Raw genomic sequence first — 21,047 nt, 5'->3', positions numbered from 1 at the left:
AAATTCACATCCTCCTTTTGCTCCTGGATAACTGAGATTCATAATTTGATCACTGCTCCAATAGTTTATGAATTTGAAGATAACTGATGAGCTTTACGTACGCTGCATCTCCCTGCCATGAAGGAAACTCATCCTCTGTCCTGGCTGTTAAGGCACAGCGTTTGCAGTGAGACATTCCTGCCCTCTGTGCTACAGTTTGTGTCAGAAGAGCTCACCAAATTCCATCTCACAACATGACATAAGCCAGTAACGTCATCCTGGGGACAGTGGCAGTCACCATTCAATGAGAAGGAAAATCTGCCCAGAGAGATACGTTAGCAATTTGCTGATGCCTTGTGGAACGTCAGGTGAAGCCTTGCAGTTATCTAGAGCAGCCCAACATTTAGGGAATCTATAGGCTGATACACTGACATTGATGCTTCCCTAAACCACTGGTGGTTTAAACTCTCCTAATCGCGTGAGTGTTTGGGTCTTTCTATTTATTCTGATATTCCAGATTCTGGAATTTCAAGATGTTTCAAATAGTTTTCTTCCCAAGATTAAAAACAGAAAATTTGCCCAAAATTTTCATTAGTATTTGCATTAGAATTAGAGGCAATTTGATTTTGCATTTCATTTTCATGATACACACCATATTGGTTTTAATATCAAAAGAGACTATTATGAAAATCCAACCTCCTACACAATACAGATCATACAAAATCTACCATTTCCCATTGCAAGTCCATAGTTTCTAGCAGAGCTACAACAGTAGCAAATTGTTGGAGAGAGAAATTAGCTTTGAAATGGACCATATATTAATGTAAAATTTTAGTGTACACAGACTTTTAATGCAGGGTAGAAATACTGTCATTCTTCCAATGGTAACAGCATTCTAACTGACCCAAAGCCTCCTATGAATTATACCAAAAATTAAGAAGCAAATTTAAATCTGATTAAATGTGATACGATCTGAACATAACATTAAAAAAAAAAGATAGAAAAGAAAGAAAAAAGTCACGTCAAAATATTTTTCTTCTGATCTGCTTCCAAACAAGAAGTGATCTCACTTACAAACAGTGGTCTTATGCATCCCCAGCGGGAGGGCCTCAAGCACACATCATTTGTGCCTTTCTGCCTTCATTCATCTGGCACTGTACAGAAGACACCCACTGATGTCTTCCCGACAGTGCGCAGTTGTCTTCCCAGGAGGGTGGAGGAAGGAGAAATGACACTAGATGTTAGTGTTAGTTGCTGTCAAACCCAAGCAGCCAGCCTCTGGAGGGAGAAAAAACAATCTCTGGATGTTTAGATTTCCAGTGCATTGGTTACTCTTAATACCTAAAAGCTTAAGCCATTGATGGTGAAACACCAGCACCAGGGCCAAGTTTGAAATTAATGAAGATTAAGGCTGGCACCAAGGAGAATGACTTAAACAAGTTCAGAACCACACATCAAAAATCATCACTGACCGTGGCTAAAAAAATGCTTAGACTGTGAGAGAAAAAACAGCTTAAAACATCTTATGGGTCAACGAAGCAAACTAAACCTGACACAAGCCCACTCAATTTATGTTAAACTTAGAAGCTGTTTTCCAGCACTCACAAGTGTGGCTGTATGTGCCCAGGAGCTCTCTCAAGTCACCTGCACGGTCGGATGAATGCCTCTGTGATTTCCCGAAGGGCCACCTTCCCGTGTGCTCACAACTCTCAAGTGCTGCTGCCCTCTTTACACTCTGGCACAGGCCTCTGTTGGTCCTTCAAAAACCAGAAATTTCCCAGATCCTAGCACTGAGTTAATGGTAAGCTGCCTGTTCATGTCCTTCCCCAGACAGCCCCTGCTCCAGCAGGAACCTTGGAGTAAATACCAACGTACCACCTTTATGTAATTCATGCATGTTATATATATATATGCTTGCAGCGATGCCCTTGAGATTTGTGTTCTTTAAAGGAAGGGCAAGTTTTCTGTAAAAATGTCCCATGCTTGACACTATTTTTAATAAAGTTTGGCCAAGGACTGGGATCTGCTTCCATTCTGCAACCCCAGCAGATAAAGAGCTGCCTTGGGTCGCACGCTGCTCTCAGCGGTATTACCAGTCAGCCACTGTGCTCAGCAAAATCGGGAAAAAAAATTGTGTTCTGCAGAGTCAGACTATTTCCCCACTTAGTGGGAAATTCTGTTCTACTTTTGTGTTTCTGTAATTTGCCCTTGCTTTGCATTATTCTTTTTTTTTTTTCTTGTTTTTATTTTCTTGTTTTCTAAAGAAGCGCCTGACATTCTGAATCGCACCTACGTTAAAGTCAAGGATGAAAAAAGTAGGCTCTGCAAAGGAAACTGAAAAGACAGTGCCTTTTGGCATAGTTTGGGAAACACTCTGGTGACACACATTACTAGAAGAATATAAATTATTACAAAGAGAAAAGAAATGTACTGTAGCAGTGGATTTTTGAAATGTGAACGCAATATTCCAAGGCTTAGGTAATTCACAGCAATATCCAGATAACGATATTTTCCATTTCTGCTACTTCAGATACCAGTCTTGTAATTCCACATACTTTTGGTAACATCTACTCATATTTCTGTTACTTTAATGGGTGACGGAGAAAACCGTACGTGCAGATACATATAGCAATGAACTTCCTGAGCCAAACTTAAGAATAGAAACGTTTCTAGGAGAGAATGACTTGCCAAGACAAACAAGTTCTGCCAACATTTTAGCACCACAGAAGGTCAGTTGGGTTATAATTAAGTCTAATTAGCATTCTCATGAATTGCAACACCTTTTCACTTGAAGGCACGTAATGCTTAGAAAAGTAGGGATTTTTATTTCATATATTCTAAGAATCAAAGTAATGAGACATTCTAACCTTGGCTTTAAACATGATTCACCACTTACCATCATAAAAGAGAAAAGGCACATCATCATTAAAAGGAAAAGAAAGAAATGTGTGTAGTTTATGCAACCACTAATACTCACTGCTTCACTCCTGCTTTCTCCTATTCTTCTGCAGTAATTTTAATGATTTTCTTCTCTTCTGTTCAGTACTACTCAGGTGTTTTTTTTAGCATTATTCTACATTTTCTTTTCTCCTTCTCACAGTTTCATAACCCTTCTGCCTCCCTTTTTGCTTTAGCACCCTATTTTTAATTCTGTCTTCAGATCTTGCTGCCTGCTGTCCCCAGCAAGCTGGAGAATCTGACGCTGGGAGACTCTTCTTTCTGTTTCTGCAGGCACACCGTGATCGCCACGTTGGACGGAACTGGGCTGGGAAACCACCTGAGATTCTCTCATGGAGGGAAATGGTGAAACAAAAACTGGTGAGCAGAGACAATTTTTTTTCTCCCCTTTTCCTTCAGGTCAACACAAAGAGAAAGAACCGTGAGCCATGTGGCCTCCTCCTCCTCCCCTGGAGCACCCAGGATTGAAAACCTTTTTCTCACTCACGAGAAAGCAGCTGAAAAGGCTGGGCTGGCAATGCCACCCAGCACCTGGGGGTACACAGGGATGTACCCCTGCCACGGGCAGGCACGTGGCTTGCTCTGGCATCGCTCTTTGTGCTAAGCATCACTGCGGGCACAACTGCGACTGCCGGCGTGCTGCGCTCCCAGGCGCCAGGCAGCGCAGTGTCAGGAATGGTCCTGGCTGTCCCCAGCACCCCCTCATCGACACTCTCTTCATTAACTCCTCTCAGCTAAAAGGAAGAGGGATGGCTTTAGAAAGGTGTCTTAGTGCCTCAGCAGCGAGAGCATTGCTGTTGCGGGCTGCCTGCTACTTCCATGTTACTTTTCAAACAGAACACACAAAGCTGCTGCAGAAGCAGGGATTTCTAAGAACAATATCCCCCAGGAAACAATAGATGCTATTAAATGCGTTTTATTTCCTCCAGGTAAAGTCATGCTCTTTCTCCCTAATGTTACCACTCGAAACGGAAATTTATTTCTCTGCTGAAGAATTTCTCTTTATTTCATCCCACATACCAGAAAAGATGATTCTGTCCTCTAAGGGAAGTACTAGCTCTTCAAATATGTATGACCTACAAAACAAGTTGAATTTCCCCTTGCATGTCAAAAGTCTACGTGTAACACATCTCTTTCACTGAACACTTTCTAGCATTTTTCTTTGCAAGTTAACAAAAAAAATTAAAATAAATATTTTCCTGTCAAAGTTGAAGCCCCATATAGTTGTGTTTTCATGATGTGAATAGTCTATTAAGAAATAAAAATGACAGTTTTAATTGCTGTATGGTACTTCGAGTTCCACCTGTCCTACAGGAGATTCACATGTCATCAGGGAATTAAGATGCCACCTCACTTAGTAACCCTTATTTAATGGAAGGTTTTTTACCATAGGTGGGGCAAAACATAAATCCACAGCACCCTTTTGTTTACTTCCAATTATACTAAGCTCTTGCATCTGTAAGATTACCTTATCCTCCCACGTATTATTCATGCCTGTAGCTCTACAAAAACACACAGACTGAAATCCTTGACCCACTGAAGTTTCTGGGTTTTTACAGTGGTTTTCCAGAGCTTGTATTTTAGTTTCCTTTCCCCAGATAATGATTTCCTATGATTTCCTTCTCTGATGACTCTAAATCTAGTTGTTTCTTTTTCCAATCTTGCTGGGTAGAAAAGACTTCAGAGGTGTAAAAGGATTGAGCCAAGATGATCCAAGATAGTCGCAGGACATTTGGGGCCAGAATGCTGTCTACGGTTATATCCGCTTGGTTTTTCAGCATTTTATGACTATCCCTGGTAAGTCCACAGAATTCAGATCAGTTGCTGCTGAACCAATCCCAGACAACCTATTGCCATACCTCTAGCAGTTGAACTCTGCTATTACTGAACTATGTAGCAGGAATACTGTTTCAAAGTAATTTCGTATGGGTTAAGTGAAACTCTGGAGTCAAATTAGTTCAAATATAGTTTCATATTCTCTCATCTAACAAGGCACGGGTCCATATAGATAACAGCAGAATATCAACAAAAACCCACAGCTTGTTCCTTTGCTTTCCAAACCTGAGAACCATTATCTCTAGATCCATCGCTTACTAGCACACATACCGCAGTATAGCTTGAGCAGATGGTTCAAAGCTAACTGTCAATCCGTCTGCAGTTCAAAACAGCGGTGAACTATTCCAGCTGTTTTCCAGATCAAAAATATTATTGTCATTTTGCTATCACTGCATGCTGAGGGTTATGTAACAAAAATGCACATGTCCCTCTGCCTGGAATGCAATTAATTTCCTCCCTCCCTACTGAGAGTGGTAAGTAACAATTCAGACAGTCTGCATGCTTCAGTTTTAAGCACGGCCAGAGATGCAACACTGGTTTTATTCCTCGTGGTAACCCACTATTGGTAACACGCCAGCCTTCTGCAGGTCTTAGAGACAGGGCATATTTTGTAGTTTGGGGAAAAAATAAACACTATCTTCCTGCTTATACAAGATCTCTGTCTGTAGTGTACTATAAATGCTTTGTTGTAGTTCTCTATTTTAACCATAGACATTGCTTTATGTTGGAATGTAAAGTATTCTAAATAAGTATGCTAACTAAAGTAATTGCTTCCGATTGAAATCGGCTGCTATACTGGCTATATATTTTGGTATGCAGAAATAAGGCATTGCACACTATGAACTTTATAATGGTGGCATAATCCCATCTTAATTTACAAAAATCCAAATACCATGCATTAGGTTAACTTAGGACTCCATAATGCTTAACCACTTCAGGCAATTTGCTCACAAAAAGAGAACAAGTAAAACTCCTTTGCTTAAAATGGTGCACTTAATCAAAACTCATTTCCCCAATGCAATCTTGTCTGTAATATGCCTTTCATCTTTTTAAGTGCAGCTAACCCAGTGATATTTATATATCAACTATAAGATCTTCAGGACAGGAGCTTTCTTTAAAATGTTTGTACCATACTCAAAATCCTTTAGTAGTTACTGTGATATAAATAAAACATGGTGACAGGGTGTCAAATGAGATGAAACATTAACTTATTACTTAACTGCAGCAATTTCCTTTAATGTCTTATTACTTGGTTCAGCTTGTTCTGGATTTCTGGCATGGTTTACAGCTTGCTTCTGCAGGGAGCATCTGCAGTGGGGTTTTAGTAGTCTTACCTGGTTAAATAGGCCAGAGCCAGCTCAGATCCTGACAGCTTTTTGGGCTCTTCTTTTTTAGTAGAGATTCCAGCTTCTCTCATCAGCTTCTTTTCTTCCTTCTTGCGCTCTTTTTTCAATTTTCTTTCCAGTTTCCTTCTTTCCTCTGGGGTAAGATCTTCTTCATCTGTTGCCTGAAGTAATGAACATTTAAATAAAGGGTAAATAAAGGTAAACAACATATGCATTATTGCAATTGAAGTGAACAGGTAATATTTAAAACCAGACGCTTCAATCTTCGTAATTTTATTGTACACTGTATTTCACTACGGATTTTTTTAAGCATATATAGATATGTAGGGGAGTAGAGTTTCCTTAAGATCCTGAGTTTCTGGGGCCGTACTCTCACACTGCTGTGCACTGAGAAAACCTCTGTCTTCCACACAGGGACTTGATATCCACTGTGCCAGAAGGGAAGATGTGACAACCACCATCTTCATCCCAGACCTCTTGGAGACCCTTTAGCTACTTTGGGTAAACATATGCACAATCTTGCATAAACATATACACATATATCCCAAAAGGTTAAAGTTTCTCTAGGTTTTCAGGCAGAACAGTTCATAATGAAAACCTAATTACTATAAATATATGTATAATTATACCCCAAATGAAAATATTTATTTCACATACAGAAGAAGATCATTAAAGAGATATGATGAGTTTATCAGGGGAAATCCGGTAGGGAGATCACGCAAGCTAAAAACAAAAAGCTGTTCCATAACAAGACGAGACTTACTCCAGTGACTCTGAGCACTGGTTCATTCATATCTTTCCAGGCAGTAGTCCTCTGAGTTGTTAAGTATCAACTGGAAGCATAAAAAAATCCAGCTGGTGTAATACTAAGAGGCTGTTACTCAACATCCCCCCACGATTTCCACATTCTGGTACATTTTGATTTCCTGTGTGAGCACTGCAGTCCAAAACTAGCCATGATTGTGCTTTCCCTCCTCTTCCCATTCACACTGTAGAAAGACTGACATCAGATCTAACAGATCTTCTCAAGAGATTTACCCTTTATAGAGCCCTATTCTGATGATCATCTTGGACAGACCTTCACAAAATCGTAGAGAACGTAGCTTCTGGATATCGCAATCCCTGAGGACCTCAGGAAGCAGTAGGGATTGGGACTCAATGAAACCACCTCTTCTGTGCAACCTCCCAGCAATGACTGAGCAATGAAAAATATACAGAGTTTTGCAAACAGGACTCATACACTTCCATGTGGGTATTTCCAAATCCAAGAGCGAAGGGACAGTATTAATTCTTAGCATGCTAGTTACACACCCCACACTGTCCCAAACAAAATTGTGATACACTCACTGTGGTTTGAGGACCTGCTGCTTCTCAGCCACCTCCATGGTCACTGTGAATCAACGCAGGGTAAGACACGCACACTGTGCACCGTTTAAATACCATTATCTCTTCCAGGCTAAGAAAAAAAATACTTCCAGTATTAGCTTCTGGGAGGAGCTCAGGGTTTTCAGCTGCTGTGCTGTATTATTCCCTTCTATCTTCTGTAGCCAACTTAAAATTGCAGACACAGACACATTTCTAAATTATAGGCTCAGACTGGAATAGGTTGTCAGGCTCCTTTTTTTTTTTATTTTTTAAAAAACTGAACCATATTTAGCACCTTATGTTGAGACAGTTCAAGCATCCTGCTCATGACATTTAACAAGAGGTGTTGGGGCCACAGGCAATGCTATGGAAACATAAGGGATTGCAGTAACGTGAAACATGACAGAGATGCTGCCCAAACAGTACTGATTTGCCAATGACTCCATTAATCCACTTCCTCAGCAACAGCTGTGTTGGGTTTGTTAAGACAACCTGAGCGAGGAACAGCTTCCTACGAGGCCAGGCTCTTATTTATAAGATGGGTAGGAAAAACCAGCCCCAACAGCAGTGAAAATGGCATTAATGTAAGGCAGCCCAGGAGACGTGTACCTTGCCTGTTCACACGTGGACTTTAAAGAGATTCGCGTACAGCAGGGACAGAAAAAGGGGAGATAGCATGCAAGTGTTTGCCGAGTTACTTAGATCCATAAACTCCACTCAAAATAAGTATTTCCTGATGATTCTGTCATGTCTGCGTGTTGCTCCAACACTCTGGCTGCAATCTGATGCAGGTGGAGCTTACAGAGAGCAAGGAAACCTGGAAGAGTCACCAATGCCTCTGGCAGCCGTGTCAGCATCTCGTCGCGGAGCTGGGACAATAAAGGAGCCCGACCACCACCGGCATTCCCAGAACAAGAACTGCATTCGCAGACTGGGCTTTGAAGGAAGGGGTCATTTGATGATCAGGTTAGAGCACCTGACCACTGCGCAGTGGGGATGGGGACCCCGCTAGATGCTTAACATGCCCTTAACGTCCCTTTTGCCTTGAGACAAAGGTCTCTGAGCTGGTGCTCAGACCCAGGCATGAATGTCCCTTTTGCTCCCCCCTTCTGGGAGAGGCACCCACCACAGAAACCTGGATGCACAAGAATATTGATCACTTTAGGGAGATGGGTTAAAACCACTTTATGAAGCGACAGATCCTCGGGATTGTATCAGCTAGCATTTGTCAAGCGCCTTAAAACAAAAATCCAAACATGGTGCTAAATAAGATTATTGTTGAAGACGTTCAAAGCAACGGATAGGTAAACACAGCAATACCTGAATGCTAGCTGATTTGCCAAAGACACCTGCTGAGGACTAAACATGTGTTCGGTGTCAGTTCCCGCATTATCTAAGTTGACTTTGACTCATCTTTTCAGCTCTGTTTTCAAAGCCCAAAAAAGGACAAAGCAGACATCAGAACAAATGCGAGTAAGGCAGAAAAGAGGATTTGCTTTTGTTGTTGATGTTGTTTAAAATGCTTTTTATTTATTATTATGGAAAGCCAGCATCCACCCAAAAAGTCTCAACAGATGTTGCATTTGTATAGCAGACATTTCATACCTCATGCTAAGAAGAAATAATATTTAGGGAGAAGGTAGGTATGTAATTGTTTTACAGGAAACACCGTTTTCGTTGGAAAAACTGTCCTGGTACTTACTAAAATAACAATCCAGCCACACAAAGCCCAGAAAAACACCGAGGGTGGTCATTTATAAAGTGTTTGTAAAAGATTACTAGAGCAGCTGTCCAACAGACGACACACTACACTTAATCTTCTTTTAAAAATAATGTAATGAATTTGTTTACTTTTCTGTGAGCCATGAAGCTTTCAAATAAAGTGACTGTGGCACATCATTAGACCAGCTCTGATAAAGAGGCCTCTGCTCCTTCATACTTACAGTAAATGCGTATCTCTGTACCTTCCCTTCCCCCACGCATTCCTCACATTATCAAAAAGCTTTTTATCCCTCTCCCGACCGCTCCATTAAAAACAAAACAAGTCGCTCCCTCCCTATAAGTGGGTCCCAACATAAATACCAAGCCCTAACAACGTGTTTCCAGCGGAACAATTTCTGCACTGTAGGCCATCTGAAACACAAGCATTGTTCTCCCTTCGGGGCTGGAGCTTTTCCAGGGTTGAAAGAGTCGGGATTTATAGCTTAAGGTACCCTTCTGATAGCACAGACCGTAATTCGGCCCAATGAAAATATGATTCAGTAGGCTTCTGTTTGGGACTCCCACCACACATCCTGCGAACGCTTGCAGACTACCTCTCTCATTCCAGCTACACTTTTATCCATTCGTGCCAACACGATTTAGGCCAGCAGTAGGTACTACAATCGGTCCTCGACTGGTTTTGTTTTTTTTAATTTGAAAGACTCAAGTTTTATCTGTCTCATAAAATGTGTGCATTTGGGGCAGATTTTCCACTGAAGCTGAGGTTCACTTTATCATAATTTAAAAAAATAAAACACAAAACACAACGGAAACCAACCAACCTTCCCCAGATTCTGGGACTCAAAATAAAGCCAAACCTTTTAATGAAATTTAAAGCCTAGCTATATTTATTTTAACTTGAATGACCCCTGTTATGATATTCTACCGATGCATTTCTCCTTGGAATCAACAGCATTATTTTTTAATCTTTTTTTCCCTGTACCATTAGCGTGACTATTTTTCTGAGAGATGCGTCCAAAGTTTGTGAGCCATTCAGAGTTTTAGCATTACCTCATTATTTAAATAATTTTTTTTTTAAAAGCACAAATCAACAGGGGACTTCATTGTTTTGAGGTCATAAATATTCCACATTGTCTCCTTTTATATTTATAATGTGACATCACAATTTGTAGTGGCACAATTTATTCTTAACTACAACGCTGTAAAGTCCGTACTCGAGCGTGTGATACACTTGTTTATTGACGTGATAAATTTAAAACACATGCATACAGAAAAACACAACACTTGCTTATTTGCAAAGCCTGCTGTGAGCTCCCACACCACCTTGGACCGTGTGCTCATTAGATCTCAATCTAAACAAGGTCAGGGCAGGTCAGTACACTTGAATGAATGACATTCAGAGGAGAGGCAGGCTTTTTTCATGATTAAGGAGGTGGGAGTCTTCCACTTGGAAACTTTCCAGAAGGCCTGAAAAGGTGCTAGAAGGGGTACTGCCACCGGTTGCCGTATTTTGGAAAAGAGATGGACCCCCAGATCTTTAACATTTACGCTCATAAAAATCCATGTCATCTTCACAAGGGAAAAGAGATGCAAAGCTCATACGTTTTCAAGCAAATTCCCTAAGTTTGTACTATACTATGTCAATTTGCATGCAAAGGACAGAGACTGCCAATAGAGCCTTTCATCAACGCCAGCCTTGAATTTCTGATTTCTAGGTAAGCTTAGTAATATTGTATAAATAAATAGGCTAAGACATCTGACTCAAAACATCTTTAGGCTTCAGCTGTGGCAGTTTTATCAATCATTTAAGTTTTCACTTATTATCTGTAATCTTGAAATATTGCACAAATTTAAAACATTTTACAGGTTGTCTTTAGAAATGAGTTTACCTGTCATAACGGGGAAGCCATCTCAAACAGAAGTGAGTACAGGATTTAAGTGTCCAGCAGTCCTGCTAAGCAATTCAGAACAGAGAAAAACAACCCTGACTGCAAGAGAAACTGGAAAAGGCAGAAAGATTTACCCGAGAGAGGACTTGCTGAAGACATCAGGCCCTTTTTTGCAGCAAGAGTGGCAAAAACAAACAGGTGCAGTTTTTCAGAGCCTGAATTTGTATAAAAGCATCAACTGCCAGGGTATTATGAACCGTGACAGCTGGACAACCAGTACCAAGATGGTATTAACGGCACATTAATTTTGTTGTGTTTCAACAGAGCAACAAGTACATTTTAAAATTTGTTTCCAGATTTATAGTTAACCAAAAGGCCTTTACTGTCTCATACTTCAGTACGACTGAAGATGTCTTCCAAAGGCTTTTGCTCCTCCTTCTCCTGCTGTTTTAAAGACTCCTACATTTGCACGCCCAGCTGTCTCCTGCCAGCACAGAATAAGGTTGACAAGAGTCAGAAACTCAGAAGTGCGCCGATGAACCTGATTTTCATATATTGCAAATTTGCCTTTGGGATTTGTATGTGTGGGTTAGAATTTGCTGCGTGGTGAGGGGTCCTGCCCAACCCGCGTGTGGCACAAGGTGCAAATGGAGCACGGTGCGGCACAGCCGCTGCCTTTGCTGGGGCCAGGAGCGCTGCTCATCCTCCCCCAGCAGACATCCTCAGAGCTCCGGCAGCACTGCAACACCCTGGGTGCCACCTGACGGCCGTGTGCCCTGGCAAAGGAAACTCAACGTAAGGAACCGGCCGGGGCAGAGAGGCGATGGAAAAGGAAACCTGACAAAGGCGACAGGAAGAGAGCCGGAAAAAGGAAGCAAACCAAAGTTTCTGTTACCATCAGCGAGTTCAGCTGCCCCAAAAGTCAATGTGCTTTTACCTTTTTCTACCAGCACAGCAAAAGAACAGCAAAGCAAGCGGCATCAGAAATCCAGAGGAATAAATTTTAACATGACTAACAGTGACAAAGGTATAAAGTGGGCTTCAAATTTTTGAACTCTGAAGAGAAAGAAGGCGAAATGGACGATACAGCTCGCTTCACAGTAGCAGCATTGTGCCTTGTTTGTTCATTAAGCTCGTGTTATTTCATAACTTTTAATATAGAGCAATGTCAAAGGGGCTTTGTTCGCTGACCGAGAACTGACTAGGAGCTACCGACTCGTCACATAATGGATTCTGCTTACAAGCAGCCTTTTGCCCCAAGTATGCACCATGCACGATATTAGCATACAAAATGTTCTGTTTCCCTCGTACACAAAACATATGAAGCCAGATAAATAACTGGCCATCTGCCAGCTTAAAAACAAAAAGCAGAATCTATAAATACAGTTCAAAAACTACAAAGAAGAAAGGCTGGCAAATCTTTAGATGCAAGGTTCATAAAAGAAAGACTGACAAATGATTTACTATTTGAGGCTTGCCAAAGGACTATGCTACAACTACAGCTATAGAATTTACACAAAATAGTTTGCAGCCATATTGAATTTAAATAACCATTTTCTGTCATTTAGCACCTTATGAGAATAAGAAGTATGACCAGAGAGAGCACATGAAACATAATTCCCATGCAGAAAGCAAGCTTTGATTTAAAAGTAACATTTGTAGAAATATACTTCCTTATATCATGTCTGTAGAATTTCCAGAGGAAGATTTAAAAAATATATATATTGTATAAAGAAATAATTAAAAACTTTCATTAAAGCTAGTTGTTTTTAAAATCTCAACTCTTGGCAACAGAAACACTGGGAATAAATTACGTTAAGTTGATTTGGAAAGGTTTCTGTAGATGCAATCCAGGCAGAAAAGCCTCAAACAAGTTCTGCAGGAAGCCAGATTTAAATAAGAACAAGCTTTTTATCTTTCTGATCCAGGAACGGATTCTTTTAGTAGTCGTGCAAATGTTAAAAGAGTATGTCCTTATGTACTCAGATACAGTACCTCATAAGCACAAGCAACCAGGTGGTACACTAAATCTGCAGCTGTAATTTAGAATGGGTACAGCCCTTGTAGCTTGAAATCAGGCTTTATTTACAACTGTGTGATATTTGCATGTTTCATAGATTTACATCCAGTTCTGAAGAGCACATAATGTAGTAACATTAGAATCTGCATAATAATAAGAAATCAAGCTATTTACTAAATTAAATGAAAGGATTTATAGGCACACAGAACAATACGACTTACAGAAACTAGCTTGTTGAATTCCACTTTATAGATTGTTTGCTGCTATAAAGTACATACTGTAACAGATTAAGTTCTAAAGCATAAATTACTACCATATTTTATTTCTCATTTTTCTCCACCAGTATCACAGTCCTGAATGCAACAGAAGTATTTAAGACAACTGCACTACTGCAGGCTTGGGGAATGTAGTTTTGTTTCATTTGCACGACGACAGTGCCAGGAATTTTCACAGATTTGCAGAAGGACTCCGCTTACTCTCTTACCCTTAATTAAACCACGTTCGCCAATCAGGGGAAGGGATAAACGAGAAAAAGAAGAAGAAAAAAGAACCCTCGGGAATCATTTGTATCCACATCGCTGTGGCTCACATTCAGCCCCTCTTCAGCCCTCCCCGCGAACGCAGAGAAGAATTTTAATAAAAGGAGTGCGGGGCTGTCCCAGCCCTCGGCACTTGAACCGCCACCAGCACGACCTTCCCCTTCGGGGTGCTGACAGTCGCTTCCCAACTTTAAACGGCTTTGGGCTCGCAGAAGGTAGAAGCGGAGGATAAGCTGTTTTGAAATCAGTGCTGGAGGGGAGGAAAAAAAAAAAAAAAAAAACAAACCACGAGCTCCATCTCCTCCAATGAAAGAGGTACCACAGGGTGTAGGCAGGTTGCCAGGCGAGCTCGGCAGCGTGACCGCACTGCATTGAGTTTCTTTAATGAAAGCCAGGAAAGAACACATTACACAGTGTTTCTTCTGCGAGCTCGCTAGCCTCCAGTGATTGAAATCAATAAAAACAGTCGGCAAGGGGCCCAGTGGGGGAAGAGAGAAATCTCCACTACAGCATTCAGTTTGCTTTCCACTTTCTCCCTCCCCCCTGAAGTTAAACTCTGAAGCTCACCATGACAAGCGGCTTCGCTTTCAGCGCTCGGCAGACTCTGGTGGGGATTTAAAGGAAGCGAGCGCTCCAGTTCCCCTCGCTGCCTTCGCTCTCGCCACTCCGCCGCGAAAATGAAAGGCTGGCTTTGAATTCGGGTCCTGCCTGGAGAAAGTTCCCGGGGCAAGTGCACCGCTCCGCATCTCAGGAGAGAGATGAGTTCTGCAGTTGGAGGATGTTAGAAGGTGAGAGGGGAAGGAGGAGGAATCTGAGTCAGCGAGAGCCCGCGGCCAGGCGAGGATGTCAACCACGGCGGAGGGGACCTCTGAATCTACGGGACTGACCGCGAGCAAACGGCCCCGATCGCTGTCATCCGCGTCCTAAGGCAGCCGAAACTCTTGCCTACACGTGACCAACGCTCAGACCCAGGTAAGTGGGAGCCGCTTTTAACAATTCCCTGCGTGGTGCCCAAAGTGGGAGCGAGACCTCCCCACCGAGCCTCCCCCGGCTGCCCCACGTCCCTCCGGTCCCCTCTCAGGCAGGTCAGCGCCGAGCTCGTCCCGGCTCAAAACTGTGGCAGGCCGCTAACCCTCGCCGAGCTGTAAAAGTGCACAAAAGCCCTTTGTTTGCCACTTTGGGGCTGAATTTGCTCGCTGACAAGGTAGAGGGGCCATGGCGTAACTCCTCCCCTCACAGGAGCCGCCGGCGCTCCCGCTGCGGCGCTGCCCTTTGGCTGTTCGGGGCGACGAAACGCGCCCGGCACCGCGGGCTGGGGCTGGCTGCCATCTGAACGGCTGCCAGCGAGGGACTGCTAACGCGGTCCGTGCTCATCTATCTTATTTATGTATTTTAATCACCATAGCAGCCACACACACTACTCGCGCTGAGTTCCATGTGCGGGTCTGAAGCGTGAACTGTGCTGCTTGCATGCACGCGGGCTACTCGGATTATTCTATCGAAAAAGGCTTGGCAATTATTTCTTAATGCAGCCGGGGGGGATTTCTGACACACAGGTCAGGAATGACAAACACAGGCTTACCCGGCACTTGTTTTACCAGCAGGCAGTTTTTATACAGATAGCCCTATAAAAACGGGAAGACACAGATCGCAGCTGTAGATCCCCAAATCCTTCACAAGGTTTGGGCCAGCTTTAAATACCATGGTTTAGCTAGATATCAGTGAGACACTGAGCGTGAAATTGAAGCCTGCCTTTGGCAGGGTAAGCGAAAATGATGACAGCTACACCTCTTTCCCAGCAATGGCAGGAATTCCCTGGGACAGGCACGAAATAGGTAACTGGAGCAAGAGCAAGCAGGCTTTGCCTCCTGCACGCTGGCCATCGTGAGATGGTGACGGCAGCTGCCCAGGCCCATTTAGGACACCAAGGCAGCGCTCCTGCAGCCTCTCACCTCACTGCCCCATGTCTGAGGGCAAGCACGCCGTCTGACGGACAGATGGACAGACAGACAGACGAGAGAAGAGCCTCCCCAGCGCCTCCTCCATCTCAGTACCACCAGGCAGGGGTAGGACCTGGAGTTCAGCAAGTGCGTGTGTATCTGTGCAGGTGCAGACGCTGCTTGCTCTTTGGAAACACAGCTTTTTAAGGGTGATTGCATGATTTTCTCCTCACAAGGAAATGTAAATGACCCAAAGAGTGACATAGAGAGCACCTCCATCGCTAGGACTGTTGTTTTGGCACAGAAGTTTGCTTAAACATTTTTAAAGCCTGAACGGTTCTGATCAAACTATGGAAATAGCAGAGGCAATGTTTAAACACTAAGAAGTTTTTACATTGATTTTATCAGTCCAGTATAAAACAGCCATAAGGTTATAGCTTAAGATGTAAGAAAAATAATTAACATTAAAAAAAGCAAAGTTGTGATTCAGAAAATGGCCCCGCCTGACTTCTGGGGCACATCCATAGACTCACAATTCACCACAATTTCCCCAGTTTGCAGAATCTGTTCCACGTTTTGCCTTCCCCTGCACAGATCCTTTGCAGAAATGACAGCACCCAGTGAGGGCATCACGGCAGTCACTTCCACTCCAACCTACAGGTCTGGTTTCCACTGCTCTTGGAGCTAAATTTATCCTTACACAGAGGAACTCACTGAAGGCTGTACTTCAGGTTTTTTTTTTCTTTTTTTTTTTTAAAAAAAAGCTTAGGTTAGGTGGGACAGACAATGCACACCACTTGCGGTGACATTCTCAAGCTCTAATGATATTCCTCCCCATTACTCTCAGCAGAAAATATAAATATTATCTTTAAAGCAGAGTGCAGGATATTTTTGTTCATAGCCGTGTTTTTCAGAAGCTAAGTGGTATGAGTTTCCATAACATTTACTGTTAACAGAATGTGTTATTTTCAAGCACACAACAGAGAAAAAAAAAAAGTATCATGCATTTTCTTAGTCAGAAGTTTTGACCAAATACAGATACACTAGCAATCATACCATAGGGCAAGATCTGTCAAAGTTTTCCAGTCATGCCAATGGTATTAAAACAGACTCACTGAGCAGTGAGACCCAGTCCTTCAAACCCTTCCTTTAGAGTATGGAGATCTGGAAGAAACCCATCTTGCTTTGTTGAGCTGGAAACAAAAAAATATGATGGAATCTGTTTCTCACATTTCTACTGGTCTTGATGGTCTCATAACCAGAAATACTTCATCCTCAACTATCTTCTGCATGGTCAAGAGTTCCTAATAATGCATGCCAGTTGTCCTTAGAGCAATACGTATCAGTAAGAGAGCTTTTTGGAAACAGTATGTAGGGTTTTGTAACAACCAAAAGTAAGTGAAACACTTTTAAAGGTGGAAGGACAAGCACTTGTTTTAATCTCACTGATCTACATCCTGATGAAGGTAAAGGTCTGGAATTCTACAAAAACAATTTGAATGACTCTTTCAAATAGGGTGCAATTCAACAATGATGGCAACAACAAAGTGCGAATCTTAATGTCTGCTAAGCACCGGGGTGGCCAGTCCTGGATGACACATAATACTCGTGTCTACACAGGGAAAAAGAGCATTTCCATGCATTTCAAACGAATGTGATCTGACACTTCTTGAATACTGTAAAGCTTCAAGATATCTCTTTTCTTAATTACACCGCTTGTTCCTGTTGACAGCATTGCATTCATTCAGCTGAGCATATTTAGTTCGCTCAGTTTCAAACTGACAGCCTCCCTGTAATGTACCTGAAATGTACCTATTCTGATCAAAAAATGGAACATACAGTTAGAGGAGGTGCATTCACCCACCATCTATGGGAAAGACCAGTGAAACAGAAGATTCATTACTAAAGGAAAAATAAAGGGTTATTGATCCCTAGGAAGGCAGTTTGCCTTGTAATTCAAACAGGAATCCTTATGCTTGACTAAGGAAGACGTTTTTTGTTAAAAACAGAAAAGCCACCGACACCCTCTCTCCCCCCAAGTTGTCATTAGCTTTAGCTCCAGAGTTCAACAGGCTATATAGCTACATCAAATTCATGCCCTGGTATATATCCTCTATTTTCAAACTCTCTGGGTTCTCCCAGATAACTAAAAGAAAGAAAGAAAAAAAAAATTAACAGATTTCTATTCATGACTTTCACATCTAACAAAACCAACACAACTGTAGTTTGATACACTAAGATCTTTTAAACAAGTATTCCAGAATGTATTTCATACATACACGTGCACACAAATGCAGAACATACAATTTTAATCCATGATGAACAAGACCCAAAATGAGACACTCAAGAAAACAGAGTGGGCAGGATTTTTCTTTAGCAGAATGTGTTCATTTCATGACTCAACAACCCTAAGCAGACACCCACAGCAGCACCTAGAACACATGTAGCTCCTCAACTGTCCCGTACATCATAGGGTGACAACTGAGCATCAAGGTACCAGCCACCTCAACTCGCGTCTTGCCGCTTGATTTGCTTTACAATAAAATAGATGGCTTGTGGGGATAGAGAATTGGACTTTAAGTTTGGTTATGAATAAAAGACATCTTACCACACAATAAGGAATAAATGTGATGGAAATTACAGGTTTTTGCATTTGACTATGTTCAGTGATAACCAGACATGGGTGACTTAGATTGTACCAGTGATGTCCCATGAAATGGTTGTTCCTGTAAAATACATTTAATTTCCATGAATACACCCTTGAACACCTGTGTGAACCTGTTTAAAGAACAAGTGCTAGAAAGTTCCACCTGCATCTCACATACAGTTCCGCTCCCACTGAACATCCTCTTTTAAGAAGTTTTGTCTCAAGGAGAACAGGAAAGGAAGGATGTTTCTACGAGTTAGCACAAACTGCATGATCTAGCTTTCTTCCCAGTCTGCTTGCTGCTCCTCCACTTAAAATGGTCAAGTAGTACTGTCTGATTAAACATAACTGGTAGGAAAAAAGAATTTGAAATATTACTTGCCAGTTTGAAATGGTCTCCTGAAAGTTCCTTAAGAAAATTCCACCCCCAGTTTCTGCATTCTCAGAGTCTCTCAAATTAAAGTGCAATCTGTTCCCAAACCCTGTTTAGCAACGCTTTACTTCTTCTCTGTTCTTGTGAGCTCCCTGATAAGTGCATGTCTATGATTGCAATTCATAACCCCTCCAAATTTATCACGCAGTCTTGGAGCACTGAAATGACATCTGTTTTTTATAGCATCAGGTGTGCCCTCATTATGCATTTGTGAGGCAGAGCAGAAAATTGAAAAACAATTATGATTTAAGATCCCAAATTAAAACCTGTCGACTGGTTAGGAAAAAAAAACACTCCATAAAACCTGTTTGCATTTCCAATGACCACATTGAAGAGCGTCATTGTAAATGCAACACAAAACAAGGTGTTGGTGGTGTTTGCTTTTTTTGAAGTTAAAGCAACTAGCAAGTTATCTTGAAATAAAATTTTATTAATTTATATTTCAATAATAAGTAGCCTATGCATATTTATAAAATTAATACAAGTTATGTGGATTTAATTTTATAACTCACTTTAGTTTCAAACTCAGGCTTTACATGTATAAGTTATATTTTACATATCTGATAAAACAAGCATAAACACAACAGAAAACACAACAGAGAACAGCTGTCATGCAAATAATTAAAAAATTGAGAATAAAATAGAGTGGATAATTACAGACAGAATAATGTGTGGAATAGCAGGAGGACTAAGCTTATCACATACCTGTTTTGGTATCACACAATTCTGCAGGGATCAAAAGGACGGTTTAAAGAAGGCTTTGCAAAAAGACAGAAAGGCACCTCTGTGCTGAGCTACAAGCGTCTTCTTCAGCACACACAGGGCAGTGCGGTAGAAAGCACCGAGGATGGTCATTAGAAAATGCAGACTGTCAAAGGCAAATGTTTGAATTGTCAGCAAAAGAGGAAAGTCAACATCTCCATAGCACATGCAGGATAATGGCTAGAGTGGGAATAGAATGCAAAGCTTTGAAAGTGAAGTGGTTTATGCTCGTCAGAAGAAAAGGAGAGCAAAGGAAGACAGAATTTAATAGCAAATCCTAGGAAGTCATAAGGTAGAATTGGGGAGATGAAGCCCTGACAGCGAGCACGGCTCCTGAAATCTCAAGTCAAGGAGAAGAGGGAGCAGCAGGGAGTTAGAGAAGCCAGGGAAGTCAACACCTGGTTTTCTCTCAAGATACAAAGACAAGAACATTTTACTTCCTACACATCATTCTTCCAGATTCCCTGAATGAACTCTGCTTTTATTCAAGGCTTCCATAAAATGTCATTGACTGTTAAGAACTGCTGTTAATTGACTCACACAACTCCAAATCAGCTCGGAAGCACTGACCTCCCTCCCACTGTATGTGAGCAACCAGGCACCCGGCAACAGCAAGAGGTGCAAATTCATGATAATTTCCATCTTTCAAGTTATAAACAGCATCATGATTCATACTTTTCCTGGCTTTCAAAATGTTTACAAAGTGGCGTTTTTTTTGTACCTATACACCCAGATCTTACTATGATTAGACTTGGGATACAACTGGAAATAAAAGATAAAAATTTAATTCATCAAATGCTCTTGACAACTTTCATGACAGGAAGCCTGGTTCATGTTGGCAGTTTTAAGCCAAACACTGCAACCTACCCAAGGCAACAAATTTAAGCCAACAGTGCAACTTATCAGCTTAAAAATTTCTTAATTTTCAGGCATATCTTCATCCCAGAAAACATATTACAGAATTATATTTTCTCCCTTCATATAGTACATATTCATTTTTATACCTAAAAATCAAACATTACCAAACTACTTCTTTATTTATTTATTGTTGCAAGTCAGCTCTTTTGTATGTTTATGTGTCTGCCCCACTTAGCTGCAATCAGCACGGCCCAACGCTTCCTGCACCCGCCTCCCTGACAGGGCGCCCACAGCACAGCAAACACTGCAACAAAGACCAAAGACCAGCTGTGCTTAGCAAAACGTACAGGTCAGGTCTCCAGCAAGGTGGAAATGCTGCTGAGAGAGACCAGCAACAACAAAATAACTGGAGGACCTCACAGTGTTAGCCAGGATGCTGTTTGGTCTCCACATGCGATACCGCTCTGCTTCTAGTTCTGTGACATCAGCATTTCTATAATTTCATCAAGTACTTAATAGCTAACATCCACGGTACGTTATGAACAATAGGAAGAGAAAACCTAAGTACACAAAACCTGACATACATTAGAGTTTCCTACACCTCCTGCAGACCGACGGCTTCCAGGCACTGCAGCCTCCGTGCAACCCCAAGCTGAGCCTGGTCACCTGCAAAATTCTGCCAGAGCGGAACATAGCAAGCAAAACAAGCAGTACACAGTATTTCAGCTCCCTGCTGGTTGTTATTTTAGGGAA

General features: G+C 41.7%; 2 protein-coding genes across 12 annotated transcripts in view; one reads left to right on the top strand and one right to left on the bottom strand.

The window, feature by feature from the left end:
• C15H7orf50 (chromosome 15 C7orf50 homolog) overlaps positions 1-21,047 on the bottom strand; it is a 129,567-nt gene that overhangs the window by 24,550 nt on the left and 83,970 nt on the right. For 7 of the 10 annotated variants that reach the window (XM_048063622.2, XM_066977475.1, XM_048063628.2 and 4 more), the window contains one exon: positions 6,108-6,280. In XM_048063622.2, the coding sequence (XP_047919579.2) occupies positions 6,108-6,280 (173 nt within the window). Of the gene's footprint in view, positions 1-6,107; positions 6,281-6,882; positions 6,928-7,460; positions 7,483-14,221; positions 14,361-21,047 lie in introns of those variants that run through there. The other 3 variants (XM_066977479.1, XM_066977481.1, XM_066977478.1) reach the window with 3 other exon arrangements.
• GPR146 (G protein-coupled receptor 146) overlaps positions 14,417-21,047 on the top strand; it is a 51,523-nt gene continuing 44,892 nt past the window's right edge. For both annotated transcript variants that reach the window (XM_013177127.3, XM_013177126.3), the window contains exon 1: positions 14,417-14,626. The gene's annotated coding sequence lies outside the window, so the exon portion shown is untranslated. The remainder of the gene's footprint in view (positions 14,627-21,047) is intronic.

Source organism: Anser cygnoides, chromosome 15, assembly GCF_040182565.1.
Source record: "Anser cygnoides isolate HZ-2024a breed goose chromosome 15, Taihu_goose_T2T_genome, whole genome shotgun sequence".
Taxonomy (NCBI): Eukaryota; Metazoa; Chordata; class Aves; order Anseriformes; family Anatidae; genus Anser; species Anser cygnoides.
Note: the sequence above shows the minus strand (reverse complement) of the source record. Positions and strands in the feature narration are given on the sequence as shown.